The sequence below is a fragment of the Athene cunicularia genome (genome assembly GCF_003259725.1).
Source record: "Athene cunicularia isolate RWA chromosome 6 unlocalized genomic scaffold, athCun1 chr6_part1, whole genome shotgun sequence".
Classification (NCBI taxonomy): Eukaryota; Metazoa; Chordata; class Aves; order Strigiformes; family Strigidae; genus Athene; species Athene cunicularia.
Window position 1 is genome coordinate 15,593,340 of NW_020799105.1, and position 16,504 is coordinate 15,609,843.

At 42.1% G+C, this 16,504-nt stretch overlaps 1 protein-coding gene across 1 annotated transcript in view; it reads left to right on the plus strand.

The window, feature by feature from the left end:
* The window catches only part of RBM20 (RNA binding motif protein 20), a 29,841-nt gene extending 14,941 nt beyond the window's left edge, over positions 1-14,900 (plus strand). Inside the window, exons 10-13 of the mRNA XM_026851519.1 lie at positions 1,304-1,973; positions 4,358-4,477; positions 5,231-5,352; positions 10,840-14,900. Of these exons, the coding sequence (XP_026707320.1) occupies positions 1,304-1,973; positions 4,358-4,477; positions 5,231-5,352; positions 10,840-10,950 (1,023 nt within the window). The 3' untranslated portion in view covers positions 10,951-14,900. The remainder of the gene's footprint in view (positions 1-1,303; positions 1,974-4,357; positions 4,478-5,230; positions 5,353-10,839) is intronic.
* The last annotated feature ends 1,604 nt before the right edge of the window (positions 14,901-16,504 follow it).

A 16,504-nucleotide genomic window follows, 5' to 3' on the forward strand; every position in this document is an offset into this window, starting at 1 on the left:
GCTTTAAGGGATAGCTTTTCCTGAAGTCTCTAGAACTCTTTTTTTAGTTGCTCTTTGCCCATGTAGATTGCTTCACATGCATAGCCCTTGGCACTGGCAACTGTAGTAACGTATGCCCAAGTGAACTGTGTAACTTTGTGAACCATGCCCAAAAATAGGAGATGCAGTCAGTTAGTGGAGAAGGAGGGGACTAACGATGAAAACTTTTCAGAACATTGGCCTTAGATGGACTATAGATAGCAACCTCTTCTGATTATTTCTGTTTTTAATTAAATAATGTCTTTACAGCACCCCTACTGCAGCATCGCAGTCAGGGACAGCAATGTCCTTGGAATTCCTCCAGCTTCATATCTGTAGGGTCATGGGTTGATGGTCAGATATGGAGGCTATTGATATCTGTTGCTGTAGAAAACTGATCTCCTGGCAAGAGCAGTGTCAACTCCTAGAGTTTTCATGCTGTTTTAGGATTCTAGGAGGAAAATTGTGGGAATGGCCAAACAGGAGAAGAATACAGATTATTAATAGATTATGTGTACACTATGAGTCTGGGAGTTGAAATCTAAGCTGCAAGTGTGTCTTGAAAGTAAAATATACCTTATCATTCTAATACTTCTTAAGTCCAGTATTAGTGTCTGAATCCTCTAAGTCTATAGCGGCATGTATGAGGTATTTCAGATTATGTACCTTGGATATAACTGTAAAACTGATTTCTCTTAAGGTCTAGGCCTATCTCTACCAACACAGTCCCTGGCAGAGGGTTTTTGCTGGTAGAAGAAGATGACTGCAGAAGGTAGCCATGTTTTCTCAGTCACCATAGGAACCTGAAGGACCTAGTCCAGCAAAGTGAAAGCCACAGTGGTTAGACTGGGGTTCAGTATATTCTCATCATGCTGTCTATTTCTTGCCACCCTGGGATGGAGGTAGAGGAAGGGGAGAGTTTCTTTTATTTGGGGATCACATAGTGGCACCAGTTTCATAATAAAGTATAACAGGTTGTGCCTTGTTCTACTGCTTACAGAAAAGTAAGAAGCAGGAGACTGGAGAGACTGTTATCCCCAGGGCAGTTACAGAATCTCCACAAAGTGATGTTTATGTGACAACTAAAAAGAGATTGCTTGTCCTTGTGCATAAGGTTCAAAATCACAACACCAAGGCATATCGTTCTTTGAAACTAAAATATAAGAGGGATTAGGCATGGCCAGATCAAAGGTTTTCATGGTTACTGATGTTCAAAGCCCACTTTTTAACGGTGTTGATGATCATTAATCACTGATCTCTCAAATGTTTTACATCTTTGTGACAGGACCGAGACTGGGAGAGTGAAAGTGAGATAGAAGGTGAGACCTGGTATCCTGCTAACATGGAGGAATTAGTGACAGTAGATGAAGTGGGAGAAGATGATTTAATTATGGAGCCTGATATAACTGAGCTTGAAGAAATAGTACCAGTTGATCAAAAAAATAAAACTGCTTCAGAAATGTGTCCCTGTATGTCAACTGTGTTAGAACTGAAAAACGATCACAGCCACTTAGCCAGGAGTGAAGATGAATTTGCCCATGAAGCTTTAGAAACAAACTTCAGATCAGCAAAGGGCAGTGTAGCTTCTAGCGGCTGTCAGGATGATGATGAGGATGATGATAATGATGATGCTGTAACTGAAGCATCAAGCCTAAATCTGGACCCTGAGCAGAAGCCAGAGGAATTGCAAGAAGACCAGTCTGCTAAGGAGTCAGATCCCCAGCAGAAGGAAGGAAAAATTGATAAGAGCTCTGACACTCGTTCAGAGCCCGAAGATCACCATATACCTTCTGTTCATCTGAAAGAAGAGACTCTCCAGCTCCCTGATACATTTATAGATGATTACAAACAGATGGGATCACAAGGAACTGAGAGCAGAGAAGTTATGGAAATGCTTGTTAAAAATGCTAGTGAAGAAACAAGACATGGAAGCCAAGAGTGTCCAGAGGCCAAGGGTAACTACTGATTTTTTTTCTTTTCAACCCACAGAGAGCCTTGCATGTTTTCTCTGACAGTACACTGAAATTTATTGCTAACAAGAATAAATGTTGCTAATAGTATCGAGACTTGTCCTTGGAGCAGCTCAGTAAAAGAACCCCAGTGCCTTTTGCCAAGCTAAACCATTAGAGGCTCTTAGCTGAATAGTGCAAAGGAAATATGATAAGCAGCTTGCAAGCTTTCTGAAAGGCATAAGCTGCTATAATTGTCATGTAAAGGTTCACATGAGTTTAACTGAACTCTTTCAGTGCCCTGCTAAATTTATTTTGAATTGTCAATGAAATGAATGACAGTCTCTGAAGGTCAACAGAAAAGTATCTATAATGTCTGGCTGGCTCCTGGACAAGGTGGGTATTCTTACACACTGTACTGAAGCGTTAGTAACATGGAAATCATCTGGAGATTGCTACTTCTCAGTCTCTGTTCACGCAAATACGTGCCTTTTGTCAGGACTTGCCTTATCATCTCCTGTTATCTACCGCATGCTGCCTTTAACATAATTGGTAGGACATGCTGTGAGATAATGCCAATACATGTAATCATAGCTGTCTATTAATATTTTAGCTGTCAGGGGGAAAAAAAAAAAATCTTGAGTGTCTGAGTTCAGTTCCTTGTCACACTTTCAAATGAAACTTGAGCAAATGGGCTGTGTATAATGAGGGGAAGTGGCAAACAACATAGAGCATGTCAGCCAGGAATGCTCTTTTTTGTTGCTACTGGAGCCTGTGTGATAGAGAAGGGTTTGTGAACAGCAGTTGCATGAAGATTTTTGAGGGTGCAGTTTTCCACCAGAAAATGCTGGAATATTTAAGGTGAATATCTGATTTTGAAATTCTCTCTCCAGGACAGATTTGAAACTCAATGTTTTCAATACTTAACCTGTTTGGCCTGAAGACACCTTGCCAGGGTTTGCATACTTGGAGATAATGCTGCCATGCAAACTCCCTGAGACTGGGAATGGCAAGGTTAGCTCCCCTGGGCTGCCCGCTTCACAGGCAGCCAGGTGACGGAAGATCTGGGTATCCCAAGAGCATAGTTCCTTGGGTTTTCAGCATCTCGGCTTCCAGCTTGTCAGCAGGGAGCCTGGAAGCTCTAGGGGAGCTTGTGCTTCCCAGGTTTCTGCTGTGGACTTGATATCTGGGATCTGCAGTGTAAGGCTCTAGGCTCTCCACAAATGCAGCTGTCAGCTCAGAAGCCCAGAAATCAATTTAGGTGGGACTCAAGTTGCCACGAAGGCTCAGGGTGTCTTAAGAATAGCCAACTGAAGCTTGCAGGTTTTCCAGGATGTCTGATGCAGATTTGGAAACCTGGGATGGGCTTAAAGTTAACTGGAAAGCCAACCAGTCAGGATTTTATGTATTTTCTTTTAAATCATGTAATAGATGTATTTAAAATAATGAATAAATATTCATTCTCTTAGCCAGAAATTGCAGATCTGTGGACTACAGACTTGAAAGGCAGGAAGGGTTTGGTTTGGGCAAAAATATATTTGTTTTATGGGAAAATATATCCCTTATCTAGTGAAATTTGCAATGCAATGTAAGTTTTGTCAGGGTAAGGGAACTAGTTCTTTGATGTAAGAACTGAAGAATAGGAATCAGACCAGTTTATCTGTAATTCTATCTCTCTGTGATAACAAATTTATCTTTTTTAAAATAAAAACCATTCACATGTTGGGAAGGGAGAGCATCTGTTCTTTTGACCAGCTTTATCCACCTCAGCAAATCAATCCACTGTTTTCCACACCTTCAATCTCCTGCCTGTATCCATTCACGTTGGTCAGCAGGGACCAACCGTCCCATCCCTACTGGCCAGGAACCAAAATCTTCAGGTGGCCAAGAGTCCTAAAGTAGAAACTATCCCTTGGAATACTGGGGATGGGAGAAGAGTGGCTCCAGGGAGAAGCGGACAATGGTGCTGAAGGGGTCCTACCAGAGGAAGGTTTCCTCTGCCCATGCAGTTTGATGATTTGCTCTCAGCAGGTCCTGCTGGCCCCCCCTTTTCTCAGCAGCCCCTATGTTAGCCCAGCTCCATCACTGGTCATAGGGTACCATGCGTGGTTACAGAGCTGCAGTCAGACCATGCTTGTGCCAGAGGCATGTATAATGTCATAGATCTATTTAGAGATTAAAATATGAAAAAAAAAACCCTGAATGAACGTGACATTAGAAATAGAAAAATGGTCTACTGGGAGAAATTGGGGTGACTGCACAGTGTTGTACAAGCTGCTAGAGTAGGCCTCTGATTTGAATGGGAAAGCATTTTTTCCAGTTTTTACTTTAAAAACATCTCTTTAAACTAATAAACTGTTTTCATTCAATACATGTATTCATTTGTTAAGCAAATTCTAGGTACCTGGAAATGAGATCTCTGGAATACCCAGAGGTAGAGCCGAAAAGAAGGCACTCTCCGCCAGGCTGGGAACAAGAGGACGTCTTTACCGAACTCAGCATTCCCCTGGGTACGTTCCGACACCCAGGCTGCCCGTGGCCTGCGGCGCTGCCCACTGCAATACCTAGAGCTTACAACAAGATGTCACTTTAAGGCTACTTGCTATATTTATTTTTCAGAACAGATGTGAGGAGAGTGAAGGAACGGGGTATATGACAGAGGGGTAGCTGTTGAAAGAAATGGGCTTTTGATTATAGATCATTCCTAATTTCATTTCAGATGAATGGCAAAAGATAGCAGTTAATATCGCTGATGAGATTAAGTAAATTCCCTTGGACTAGATGGAAAAAATATATGAGAAATACTTAGTAATTTCAAAGTCTTTGTCATAAAAGTATTGATTATACTTTCAGTACAAGCAAAAGTACTGGTTTTACTGTGTAAACACTGATCATGAGTAAAACACCTGGAAGAATTACATCTGTGTAACTTAAGCATGAATTTACTGCTAATAAGCACTACTGCTATTCTAGCCCTTGAGGTTACACAGTGAAGTTTCCAGTCAATATTTATGCACGAGAAGGTACATTTTTAAATATGTATAGTATCTAAGAGAGAAGTGGAAGGTCTATTTGCAATGCACAGGACTTTAAACTGCAGCTCAGTATTGCAAAATTAGGGAAATAAGAGAAGTGAATCCAGGATTCATTCTTCTTATCTATGTCATTTAACTAAACAGCAACTTTTTTCTTTGAAAACAAGTTTTTTGTGGAGGGGAAGGGTTTCAACTGACATTTAAATGTAATTCAGAATTTCTCAATAGGTGTGGAATTTGTGGTGCCTAGAACTGGGTTTTACTGCAAGCTCTGTGGACTGTTCTACACAAATGAAGAGACAGCAAAGACAAGTCACTGCAGAAGTAGTGTTCACTACAAAAATCTTCAGGTAAAAACACACTTGAAGCTGGTTAACAACCAGCTTATGCGGTGGATTGTCCATAGGTGATGCTACAAGAAATTAGTTTTTACTCTGTGGACAGAATTTTGATGACCGGACATTTAGATAAAACTTTACAGTAGTTCCAAATGTTAGCACACTAATTTCTCACTCCCAGATCCTTGAATTCAACTTCTGGATCATAACTAAGATGGGGCCAGGTGATAATTTGATCTTCTTATCTACATTTGATCCTTGTCACCAGGACAGCATGCAACTCAGATCTTTAATTCTCTGTTCTTGAGGGTCTCAGATGTTTTTATCACTGGGAGTGAGCCCAGCAGCAGCCTTTCTTATTTCTTAATTTCAGGAGCATTAAACATGCCACTTGTTTAATAATATTGCCAGACATATTTTTGCATTAGCTTGTAATTCTGCAGCGTGTTTCAGCACAGAGTACTTTGTGACACACGGGCTCTCCGAGGCATTTCCTGTGACCTGCTGAAATCACCTCCCTGTGCCACAGAATGGCACAGCGGTTCAGCCACGCAGAACACCGCTGAACAATTTCTATAAGGTCATGAAGAAACATGTTATTACTTGTATGGTTTCTATAAGAATATACCATAACCATACCCGCACTTGGTAACAGCACACAGGAACCATGGGTGCTCGCAGCTCAATCAAAAGACCCTGCCTTTATCACTTCTCAGATGCACGGTTGATAATATCAGCCACGACAGGATGAGCATTAACTGCACTGTGTTGAGGACTCCTCAGAGGAGGTAGCCTTGCCTCTCACCTCCTTGTGTCCCTGCCAGTGTGCAGGGTGTGTACACTCTGCAGAAGACACTTTTGTTGGCATTCACACACTCTTGGCAAAAGTCCTGAAAGAGCAAAGCAAAGCTGCTCCTCCTTTTTCTGTTGCTTTGCTCTACCCATAGTAAGTGCTGGAGCTCTGCTTCTCTTCAGGTGACAGCTATCTTCCCCTACCTGGCTTGTATGTGTTGGTTTTTTCTAGTGACACTCAGAGTCATAATTTCTCTGGGAGAATTTTATTCTTGATTTTCCTGAAGCTAGGTAGCTGTAATCATACAAAGATCTCTAGCTTTCAAAGATTGTGCCTGCAGAGCTGTGATTCTTGCTAATAATGGATCCTCCAAGTGTAAGCTTGAAAAACAGGTGCCCAGTTTGCATGCCTTTTTTTTGCTTCATACAAAATAATCCAGAGGGATTCACCAGAGGTGGCACCACTCAGTGCAGACTGTGTATCCCATGTGAGTCTGTCCCAAAGAAACTCATTGCTAATGCAAAGATTGCAACTCCAGCCCCTGCTCTTGGCAGCTGGTCCCATGAGGAGAAGAGAGATTTTTTTTTTTTCATTTCCTAAGCTATTTTGTTAAAGTCATAGAAAAAAAGATACAACTAAAACTGTCATTGTGAAAAAAAGCCCTCTTTTTCTCCCCGTTAAGACATTTCCCATGAGCACTGTGGTAGATATCTAACACTGACTTGAGATAAAAGAACAAAGACCACAAAAGCTGTTAAAATTAAAGCTGTCAAATATGGTAATGAAAACAGACTGTTCTGGTGAGCTGTACCTCTTATCTTACTAAACAGAGGAAGTAAATGTCTCATCCAACTTTTGCCCACTCAAGTGGAAACTCAGCAGATTTTAAATAATTGTTCTGTATTACTAGAACCCTTTTAGTTGCAAGAGTGCTTATTTACACACTCTGCAAAAAATGTCAGTCTTCTATGATGATGCAATTTAATGAGTGTATCCACCAACATAAGAACTATAAACTCTTAACTTTTTCTGTATGTGAAGCTATGGGACTGCTGCTGCTGCAGACTGTCTTTCTGTTGTCTTGCCTGCAAGACAAATACCATTGCTAATGACAGTGACATTGTCCCAAATGGTCTCATGACTATGAGTCTTTTATAGTTGATTTGCTACTTGTCTTTCATGTGAACTCCTTGGAGCCACATCCAAAGTGTATGTCCAGTGTTCGGATTTGAATGCAAAACTAAAGTTTGTTTACAAGTTTTCTTCCAAAAGCCTTGCTTAGATGATAAAAATTTTGTCTTGAAGTAAAATAGTCAACTTCATCTGTGCATGGTGCCCCTTGAAGAAAAACGATCACTGAAAAAAATCCAACTGTCTCTTTGTCAATCTGGAAGACTTTTTGTAATTTTCCATTCTCTTCAGCTTAATAAATTATTTTCCCAGGTGGTATTTATATTTACAGATCCACTGCATTTTCCATGTCAAAAAAAATCTATCATTTGGCCATCCCTCCCACCACTACCACAAAAAGCTGTCAGATTCATCTGGTGTAAGCTACCTTGGCAATTCGTGCGGCATTGTATCCTGTTTTCCACTGGCTTTATACAGTTTTCATCAAAACTTGTATTTAAATGAAGAAATATTTTTCCTTGACTGTCATTTTGCTATAAATTAATCTGAATGTCTGGTCTGTGAACTTCAAAACTGGTATTTGTGGTACTCATGATAGCTGACAATGTCAGCTAAAGGTGGTGGATAAACGTCAGCCTTATTTTGGTGGGTAGTCATTAAAAAACAAATATGCATGGTTTATCTGATCCGATGACAAGCATTAGTGATTTATTACAGTTCATGGTGTACGGATCACTTCTCCCAGCCTTTATGGACCCTATATCTCTGTATACTACTGTAACATTTACTCTGGCTTTCTGCCACATGGAATTTTGTACCCAGGGATCAAGACTGAGAGTTGTGTAATTTCCAGAGCCAAATCTCTATATTCAGAGTAACAAGGGTGCAGTGGTCATTTTGTCACAGGTATGCTGATTCATTACCACATCTGAGTCCCTTTGAGATGCACCTCTTACATCCAAAACTTGTACTGATGTGAGACAACCTGGCAGTCCTAAGACAGTCCTTAGTTTTTTTACATCCGTTTCTCATTTCAACTCTTCTCCATAGAAGCCAAAGAGTAAACTGGGAGAATCCTGCAACTAGATAAAATTTTGCAGTGATGTGAGATGGTCTTTTCAAAACAAATCAGAATGAATAATCAGCTGGAAAAGAGAGGTTTATGATTCTAATAATGTGTAGGTCAACTGTTCTGCATGTGGTGTATGTATAAGTCATTAATAAGAACATCTCTACAGTATTACATTACTACATTATTACAAGGGAGCTTTGACCCCTACAAATTGATGGGCACTGACGTTATATACCCAAGAGTGTTAAGAGATCTGGCTGACATTGTTGTGAGGGCACTTTGTAATCTTTGAGAAATGGTGGAGATTGGGGGACATCCCAGAAGACTGGAAGAAGGCTAATGTCACCCTCATCTACAAGAAGGGCTTAAAGGAGGATCCAGGAAATTATAGACCCATCAGTCTAACTTCAATCCATGGAAAAGTTATAGAATGAATCCTACTGGGGGCTATCCCAAATCAAATGAGGCACATGACTGGGAGAAGCCAGCATGGATTCACCAAGGGCAAACCATGCTTGACAAACCAACCACCTTCTACAACAAAGTAACCTGCTCAGTTGTTGTGGGGTGAGCGGTGGACATTGTCTACCTGGATTTCTCCAAGGCTTTCAGTACAGTTCCCCACAGCCTCCTCCTAGAGAAACTGATATGTTAGTGTCTAGACGAGTGGTCTGTGTGGTGGGTGGGGAGCTGGCTGAGAGGCCACACCCAGAGGGTGGTGGTAAATAGCTCTTCTTCAGACTGACAACCTGTCACAAGTGGGGTCCCCCAGGGATTGGTACTGGGCCCAACGCTGTTTAATGTCTTCATAAGTGATCTGGGTGAGGGGATCAAGTGTACCCTGATGACGTTTGCAGATGATACCAAACTGAGTGGTGAAGTGGACATTTCAGAAGGGAGAGCCACCCTGCAGGAAGACCTGGATAGGCTGGAAGAGTGGGCTAACAAGAACCTTATGAAGGACAAGTGTAGGGTTTTGCCCCTGAGAAAACACAATCCAGGAGTGCAGCACAGGCTGGGATCTACCCGGCTGGGGAGCAGCTCTGTGTAGAGGGACCTGGGGGTCCTGGTGGACAAGAAGCTCAGCGTGAGTGACCAGTGTGCTGCAGCGGCAAAGAAAGCCAACGGGATGCTGGGTTGCATCAACAAGGGCATCACCAGCAGAGATAAAGGAGTTGTTATCCCACTCAGCACTTGTCAGGCCACACCTGGAATACTGTGTTCAGTTCTGGTCCCCACTACACAAAAAAGATGTGGGCAGTTTGGAGAGGGTGCAGAGGAGGGCCACGAAGATGGTCAGAGAACTGGGAGCCTGCCATGAGGAAAGGCTGAGAGAATTGGTTTTTTTCAGCCTTGAGAAGGCTTAGGGGAGGCCTTATCGCTATATTCCACTATTTAAAGGGTGGCTCCAAAGAGGATGGAGACTCCCTTTTTACAAGGAGTCACATGGAAAAGATGAGGGGTAATGGGTACAAGTTACTCCTGGGGAGATTCTGATTGGACACAAGAGGAAAATTTTTCACAATGAGAACAATCAGCCACTGGAATAATCTCCCCAGGGAGATTCCCCAACGTTGGACACTTTTAAGATTCAGCTGGACACGGTGCTGGGCCATCTTGTCTAGACAGTACTTTTGCCAGAAAGGTTGGGCCAGATGATCCTTGAGGTCCCTTCCAACCTGATATTCTATGATTCTGTAATTATTATGTGGGAATTTCCTATATGTCTCCATACTAGCTGCTGAAGAAGCTTCTTTCCATCCATTTCTAGGTCTGTTGAGCACCATTTTCAGACCCACACCAGTTCATCGCCCATTTTGTTTGCAGCTCTACCAACTAAAAGCACTGCCAAAAGGCTGAAGGTCTCACTGGCCATGTCTGTTTTCAGATCACTCTGAGTACTTAAAGCACTGAAAGGCTTTATCTTAGAGAAACATAATTAATGTAAATACTCTAGCCAGATTGCTAAACTGTGTTAATTATTACTGAATTTGATTATTCCCTTAAAACAAATGTTTTTCTGCAAAAGGTTTACCTCTGAACTGGACATGCTGAAAATGTGATATCTATGCTTTAAATTGTGACTCAGAAACCACATCTGTTTTCTGACACACCAGCCTTATACTAGCATAGTTCAGTTGACTCAGTGGAGTTACGTTGGAGCCCTATAGCATATGCGAGTAGAGAGTTTCCAAGGAGAAAAGGTGAGGTCTAGTTGCACAGATGGATGGGGAGTCCTGGTTCTGTCACCAGTTCCCTTGTGGCACAGAGTAAATCACTGAACTTCTGAGGCTCTCCATGTATTCAGGTTCTCCATGTTTTCTCCATGTGGCCTGACACGGCTCTATTTCCTGGCTTGAATTGTCACCAAAATGGGGCTTCTATGTGCTTTCTTCCCTTTTGAGATGCTGGGAGAGTGTGAGAGCTGTGAATGGACATAAAGCATCCCATGTTGAATATTTTCGGGTTTGGTAACGATGTTTTGTTTTTGATATGATTGCAGAAGTATCTATCCCAGCTTGCAGAAGAGAGCCTGAAAATGAAGGAAGAAGGCAGCCATCTGTCTCAGGATGACACTGGCATTGTTCCTCACTTTGCAAAGAAAAAACTATGATGCGGATGAACTGGAAGAGCAATAATGAGTGACTGCTGATACTTTACTTTTTTTTATTTCTATGATATAACTGTCAATTTGCACTGTACAGAGGAGGGGAAATAAAAGAGCATGTTCCATGCATCTATACCCAGAGTGCCATTAAAAACCAAAATGCCTGAAACTGTTTCCCACGGTGAAGCAATGCTGGCATATCTGTAAGAAGTGGAGCAATTCTTTCTCACACTCTGCATGCTGGGAGTGGTTTCCTAGATTAAATCAGAATTCTCAGGGATTCTTAAAGTTTTAATTCTGATATGACACATCAGGTCAGGCGGAGTATTTAGAAGCACTCAGCATCCTCCAGTGGACACTGGAAGGAAAGGAGATGTGACTATAAATAGGCTTTAATGCTGCTTAAAATATCTTCAGCCATTTCACTCATTGCCCCAGTGAGAAGTAGGATTTGTATAGGGCATCTAAAGCCATTGCGCTAAAACTAGTCACTAGATGGCATAATATAAGCCCCATCAGCATCCACCTCCATGTGTTGTAGAGCTTGGTGAAATGATAAAATGTTTGTGTTGTTAAGCACTGACTGTACACTGACTGTGTTGTACAAATGCAGAGGGAGCCACAGTCTGCCCCAGGGACCTTAAAGCCTGAACCCAGCACAGCAAGAGCAGTTCGTATGCACGTGCTGACAGCTAACCTGCTCTGGTTTTCAGCATTTTCCATGGTGTGATCAGGATGTTCTCCAGGTACCGTTGTGTTTGAAACTCTTCTTTTTGATAATTCTAAAGGGTGCCAACTTTGAGTCTTACAGACTTGAAACTCTCACGAGAGGTTTTTTAAAGTGCCACATGTTCGGACCATGTCTCTTTTAGACATCTTATTCAAGCCCCTCGTTTGTGGGGTCTTTTTCTTTTTTTTAAAGCTTGCTTTTCCTCAGCTTGGCAATGTTGAATTTTCCTGGTTTTCATGGAAAGATGCCAGACTTTTAATATTGTTTTTGTATTTAACTTCCCTGAATTTTTTAAGGCAAATACAACTACTGATGGCTCACAGAGTGCTGCACTGAGAACACAGGATGCACCAGCAGCTCTGGCATTATTATGAGCTATTGTTTCTGCACAGTTATTGCTTAGTATTTTGCAGAGTCCCTTTGAAATGCACTGTACAAGTTTCTAGTTCATTTCAATAGGGCTTTGTGTAGAAAGTGAATACGTATGCAGACCGTTGCCAAAATTGATCCTGGAGTTATGCTTTTATAAAATGCCCCACGCAATCTAGACAGATGGCGGTTTGCAGACGTATTTTCATTCTTTGCCTGACTAATATTCATCACAGTATGTTCTGTAAAAATTGCTGGTGCTGGATGTCCTGTTTAGATGTTGTGCAGAGGAAATAGTTTCCCGGCAGGTTCTAGCCATCCCTAAGAATGACATGGACTTCGCAAAATATTGCAAAGTGGCTAAATTGCCAAAACTGCTTCCACCAACGTATTCGTTCCATTATGTCTTGTGCCAGCAGCCATGCTCATTCTCTGAAGTACTCTGTCGCCAGGCAGTGTGTTTCAGAGGTGCCTGGTGTTGTTGCCTGAAGCCCTGTTCCATTTCATGGCCTGCGCTTTCCACTCGTTTTTACCAGAGGTGGGTTCAGATTTCATATTTGGCATTCCTGCTTCTCACAAGTTGAGGGATTCTTTGCATCCCAGATTCAGATGTGGCCTATCCAAAAGACAAGGGGAAATGAAAAACGTTACAGCCTAAATCCTCCTTTGTCCGGACTTGAAATATGTTAAGACTTAGTCCATCTGTCATTTAAAACAGGGGTTTTTTTGGTTTTCCCTATAGAAAAAAAAAAAATATTGCAAACCAGGTATTTTTCCTTCAAGGGTTGGGTTTTTCTTTGACTGTTTGTTTTTCACATTGCAGTGAAATTTGAACACAGGGCTGTTAGGGCAAGAGCTTGAATTGCAAGCTGTAAGATTACGAAAATAGCAGTAAAGATTGTGCAATTGTCTTCTAAAGCACAGCTCTCAAGCTGGTCATGTATCATCTGAATATGAAGTTCCCTTCATGCCCTTCAGCACAATCTGAGCACAAGGGAAGGAAATCACTATAAATGCAAGCATCAAATCTTTGAAGCTAACCCTGCTATCAAACTGGGGCTCTCACCAGCCTAATGGGAGCTTGTTAGACCATGTGGTTAAGCTTAATTGGATGTGAGACATAGCTGACTTTATATCAAAGTCACATGCCTCCAGCAACTTTATCCCCAGGTAACCTCAAATGAGAAAAGTATCACTGTTATTATTCTTTATTTGTATTGCAGTAGAAGCTACAGGTCCACTGCCTTTATTACAGGCACGGCACAAATCCACAACAAAGGCTTTCCCAGGCCAGAGAGCTTTAAATCAGACTTTCTGAAAACAGACAACAGGTGGATACAGGCAGGCAAGGAAAGCAGTAGGTAACCATAAGATTTTGACTGGCAGCAGAAGAATAATTAAAATGAGCGTTTACCCAGGGGCTTATTTTTGGATTTACGGGAGATGATTCAAACTACTTTCCCCCTCCTCTGGTTCTGAACCACGTTCACTGCCATTATTCACAGCTTTCATATTTAACCTCCTTTTATCTCCTGGCCGGTTGCATTAGCACACAAAATCCCTTCTTGAGAGAGTGGGCCTTGGTATACTTCAGTCTCCAATTGCTTAAGTTTTGGTCTCCATCCAGGGCCCCAAAAACTGGAGTCTTGACCAAGGCTTACCAGGAACTGTCCTGGCTCCAGATACTTTGTCTGGGTCATAGGTACGAGCCCCTGCTTGCCCCTGAGGAAGGAGGAGGCTCCAGATGGCTCTGCCCTGTGTAGTGTAGGTAGATGACTCAGGTGAGTGATGCAGATGCAGTGCCCAGCCCTGCAGATGTGATGAGACCCAGAAATTTATAGAGGTGGTTTGGACACCCTGTGCTTTTGGGCTCTGTCCTCACACAACAGTGATCTGCAAAATAATGGGTATGGCCAGACAGGCAATTCTCCTTCTGAGAAGGTCCTTTCTTTCCCTAAAACTCCCCCTAAAACTGCTTTAAAAGCAGTTAAAAACAATCCCAAGTCTCAACTAGCTCCTAATGATCCCTATGATCAGTTTTCAGCCTGATGCACTTTGAGAACTCAGAGATAATCTCCTTCCCTCTCCAACAGGCCATCATGCAATGCTGACAGGCACTCAACTCCTCAACTTCTCTCTACTACCTATTCGGCTGAGGAAGAAGGCCACTGTAGGCAACTGCTTACCTTTCTCAGCTTGTGTAAAAATGCATTGTTTCTTTTGGTTTATTATATTTAAAATCTTGACTTTTTTTAGTTGGCATAATTCATCATCACTATAATCCACGCTGTTTGTTAATATATATATATATATATATATAGCACAAAGCAGGCTCAGGTCTAGCCAAACAAATATTGATATTTAAAAAGGAGCTTCCTTAATATATACAAACGGTTTCAACACATCTCAACCAAAGATTGCACTTTTTTAATAGGGACTATGTTTTTCATCTTTGTGAAATCTGTATTGATCTCAAATAGTCTTTAATGTCAATCTGCGATTTACTTTCTCTGAAGTAAAAAATAAAAGAATTAAACATTTGCCCCATAAGATTAGATAAAGTTTAATATTGGCTTTAACACTAAATTAGTGTTAGGCTGGTTATATTCAGGGTTTTTCTATTCTCTAAGGATTAAGGCTGTGATTTGTTGAATTATACTTGAACTGGACCAGATGTACTATTTATTGAGCTTATATAATCTTGTTAATTTAAGTTTTGGCTTGTAAACAGTTGGAATTTGTTAGTACTTGTTTAATTATGTAGGAACTGTCACCAATATTAACTGATCTGTGTAACTGATTGCAAAGTGTTTCAATTTGTGTTTCTTAAAAAGAAAGATTTTAATAAAGAGAATTATGAAGCATATACATTGGTGGGCAGTCGTCCCAGCAACAACAGGCCTAGCTTCCTAGGGGATCTATTAAAAATCAAAATTAAAAAAATATAGATTGGGGGTAAGAAGGAAGCAGGAGGCCGAAATGTTTGCTTTTAAATATAATTTCTAGAAGTAGTGATTCTTACCAGGTAGCTCCTGCTGTACAGATTGCAAGTGATTGCTGCCATCTGATGCTGAAGTTGCAGTGAACACATCTCAGTGGTTCGCCCTGTGATTATTATCGATTGTTATTACTCACGCCTGTCTCTATAGATATATTCTCATTTCCCTTTTTCTCTTTATTTCCGAATGAACTGGGCAAGCTGTCTGGCTTTTCTCCATCTCCATACAGATTGTCTTCTCATCCTTCTGAAAGCACCCTATAAAATCATACCCAGCCAAGCATCTTTTCCACCTCATCTCAGCTTAAGTCCACCTGTTTGCCTGTTTACCCTGTTTCCCTCGCGCTCTCCCTCTGCCTTTGCTGACTGCAATCATTCTCAGCAGACTGTCCTCCCTGGTGCCCTCCCAGCTCCACAGGGACCTTTCCCACTGCCTGGCTTTCTCCCTGGCTCATCTCCATCACCAGCAACTGGAGCTCCTGGGAGGAAATACTCAACCTCAGTCAAGGTGGCATAAAGACATGCTTGTGCTAAATATTTAAAGAATGCAATGAGGACAAAAGCCAAGGGGAAACTTCAGCTCCAGCTTTGATGAATTCACTCAGAGGAAAACATTAGGAGGAGAACTGAGACAAGGCAATGTCCAGTCTACGTGCAAGGAGGGGGCACCATCGAAGCACAGGCGATGCCTCCCACCACCCGTGAGGGAGGGAAATGGGTCATGCGCAAAAAGACTGGCACTTAGGTTTTCTGACTCCACAGTTCATGAAATCAGTGTTTTAGCATCTTTTAAGTGACTGTTTTGCAGCTGAGGCACACATGTAATGTATTTTAACCACAAATGGTTTCAGTTCTTCTGTCCTGGATGTACTGAAACCTTTGTATGTGTGTTTTTGATACCATCTCATCACAGCTATGAATCTCTTGCTGTAGAACTCAGGCAAATCAATTTTGTAAGTGTTAACTTGACATCATATACCTGTAACAAAAGAAAAATCCAAACTGTGGTGTTCCAAACATAATGAGTTTTCAGTTCAGATTTTGGCACACTTCATTTTCTTGGTGCAAAAGGGAACTTGGGTGTGAACAACCTCACAAGTGAACACCAGTCTGCACCCAAATACCAGCTTGGCCTTTTGACACAAGTCTGTGAGTGACCTCCCTTGGACAGCCAGGCTGTAACCCAGCCGTCCTGCCTGACCAGCAGAGCAGCCCAGACCAAGGCTGGCTGAAAACCGGAGCCCTCCCTGGGAAGCTGAGCAGGAGGGAGGACAGGGGTGCGCAGGGAGCCGGGGATGGTGCTGCCTGCTCTGGGTCAGGCTGCTGTGGGGCTCAGCCGGTGGGCACGCTGCCCTGATGCAAGCAGGGCTGGGCTGATGCTGCAGCACACGCTGGCATTGCACAAAGCAGCCTCCCTCCGCCTGCTTTTCAGCACTGATGTGGCCTGAGACTCTGTTGTGTTT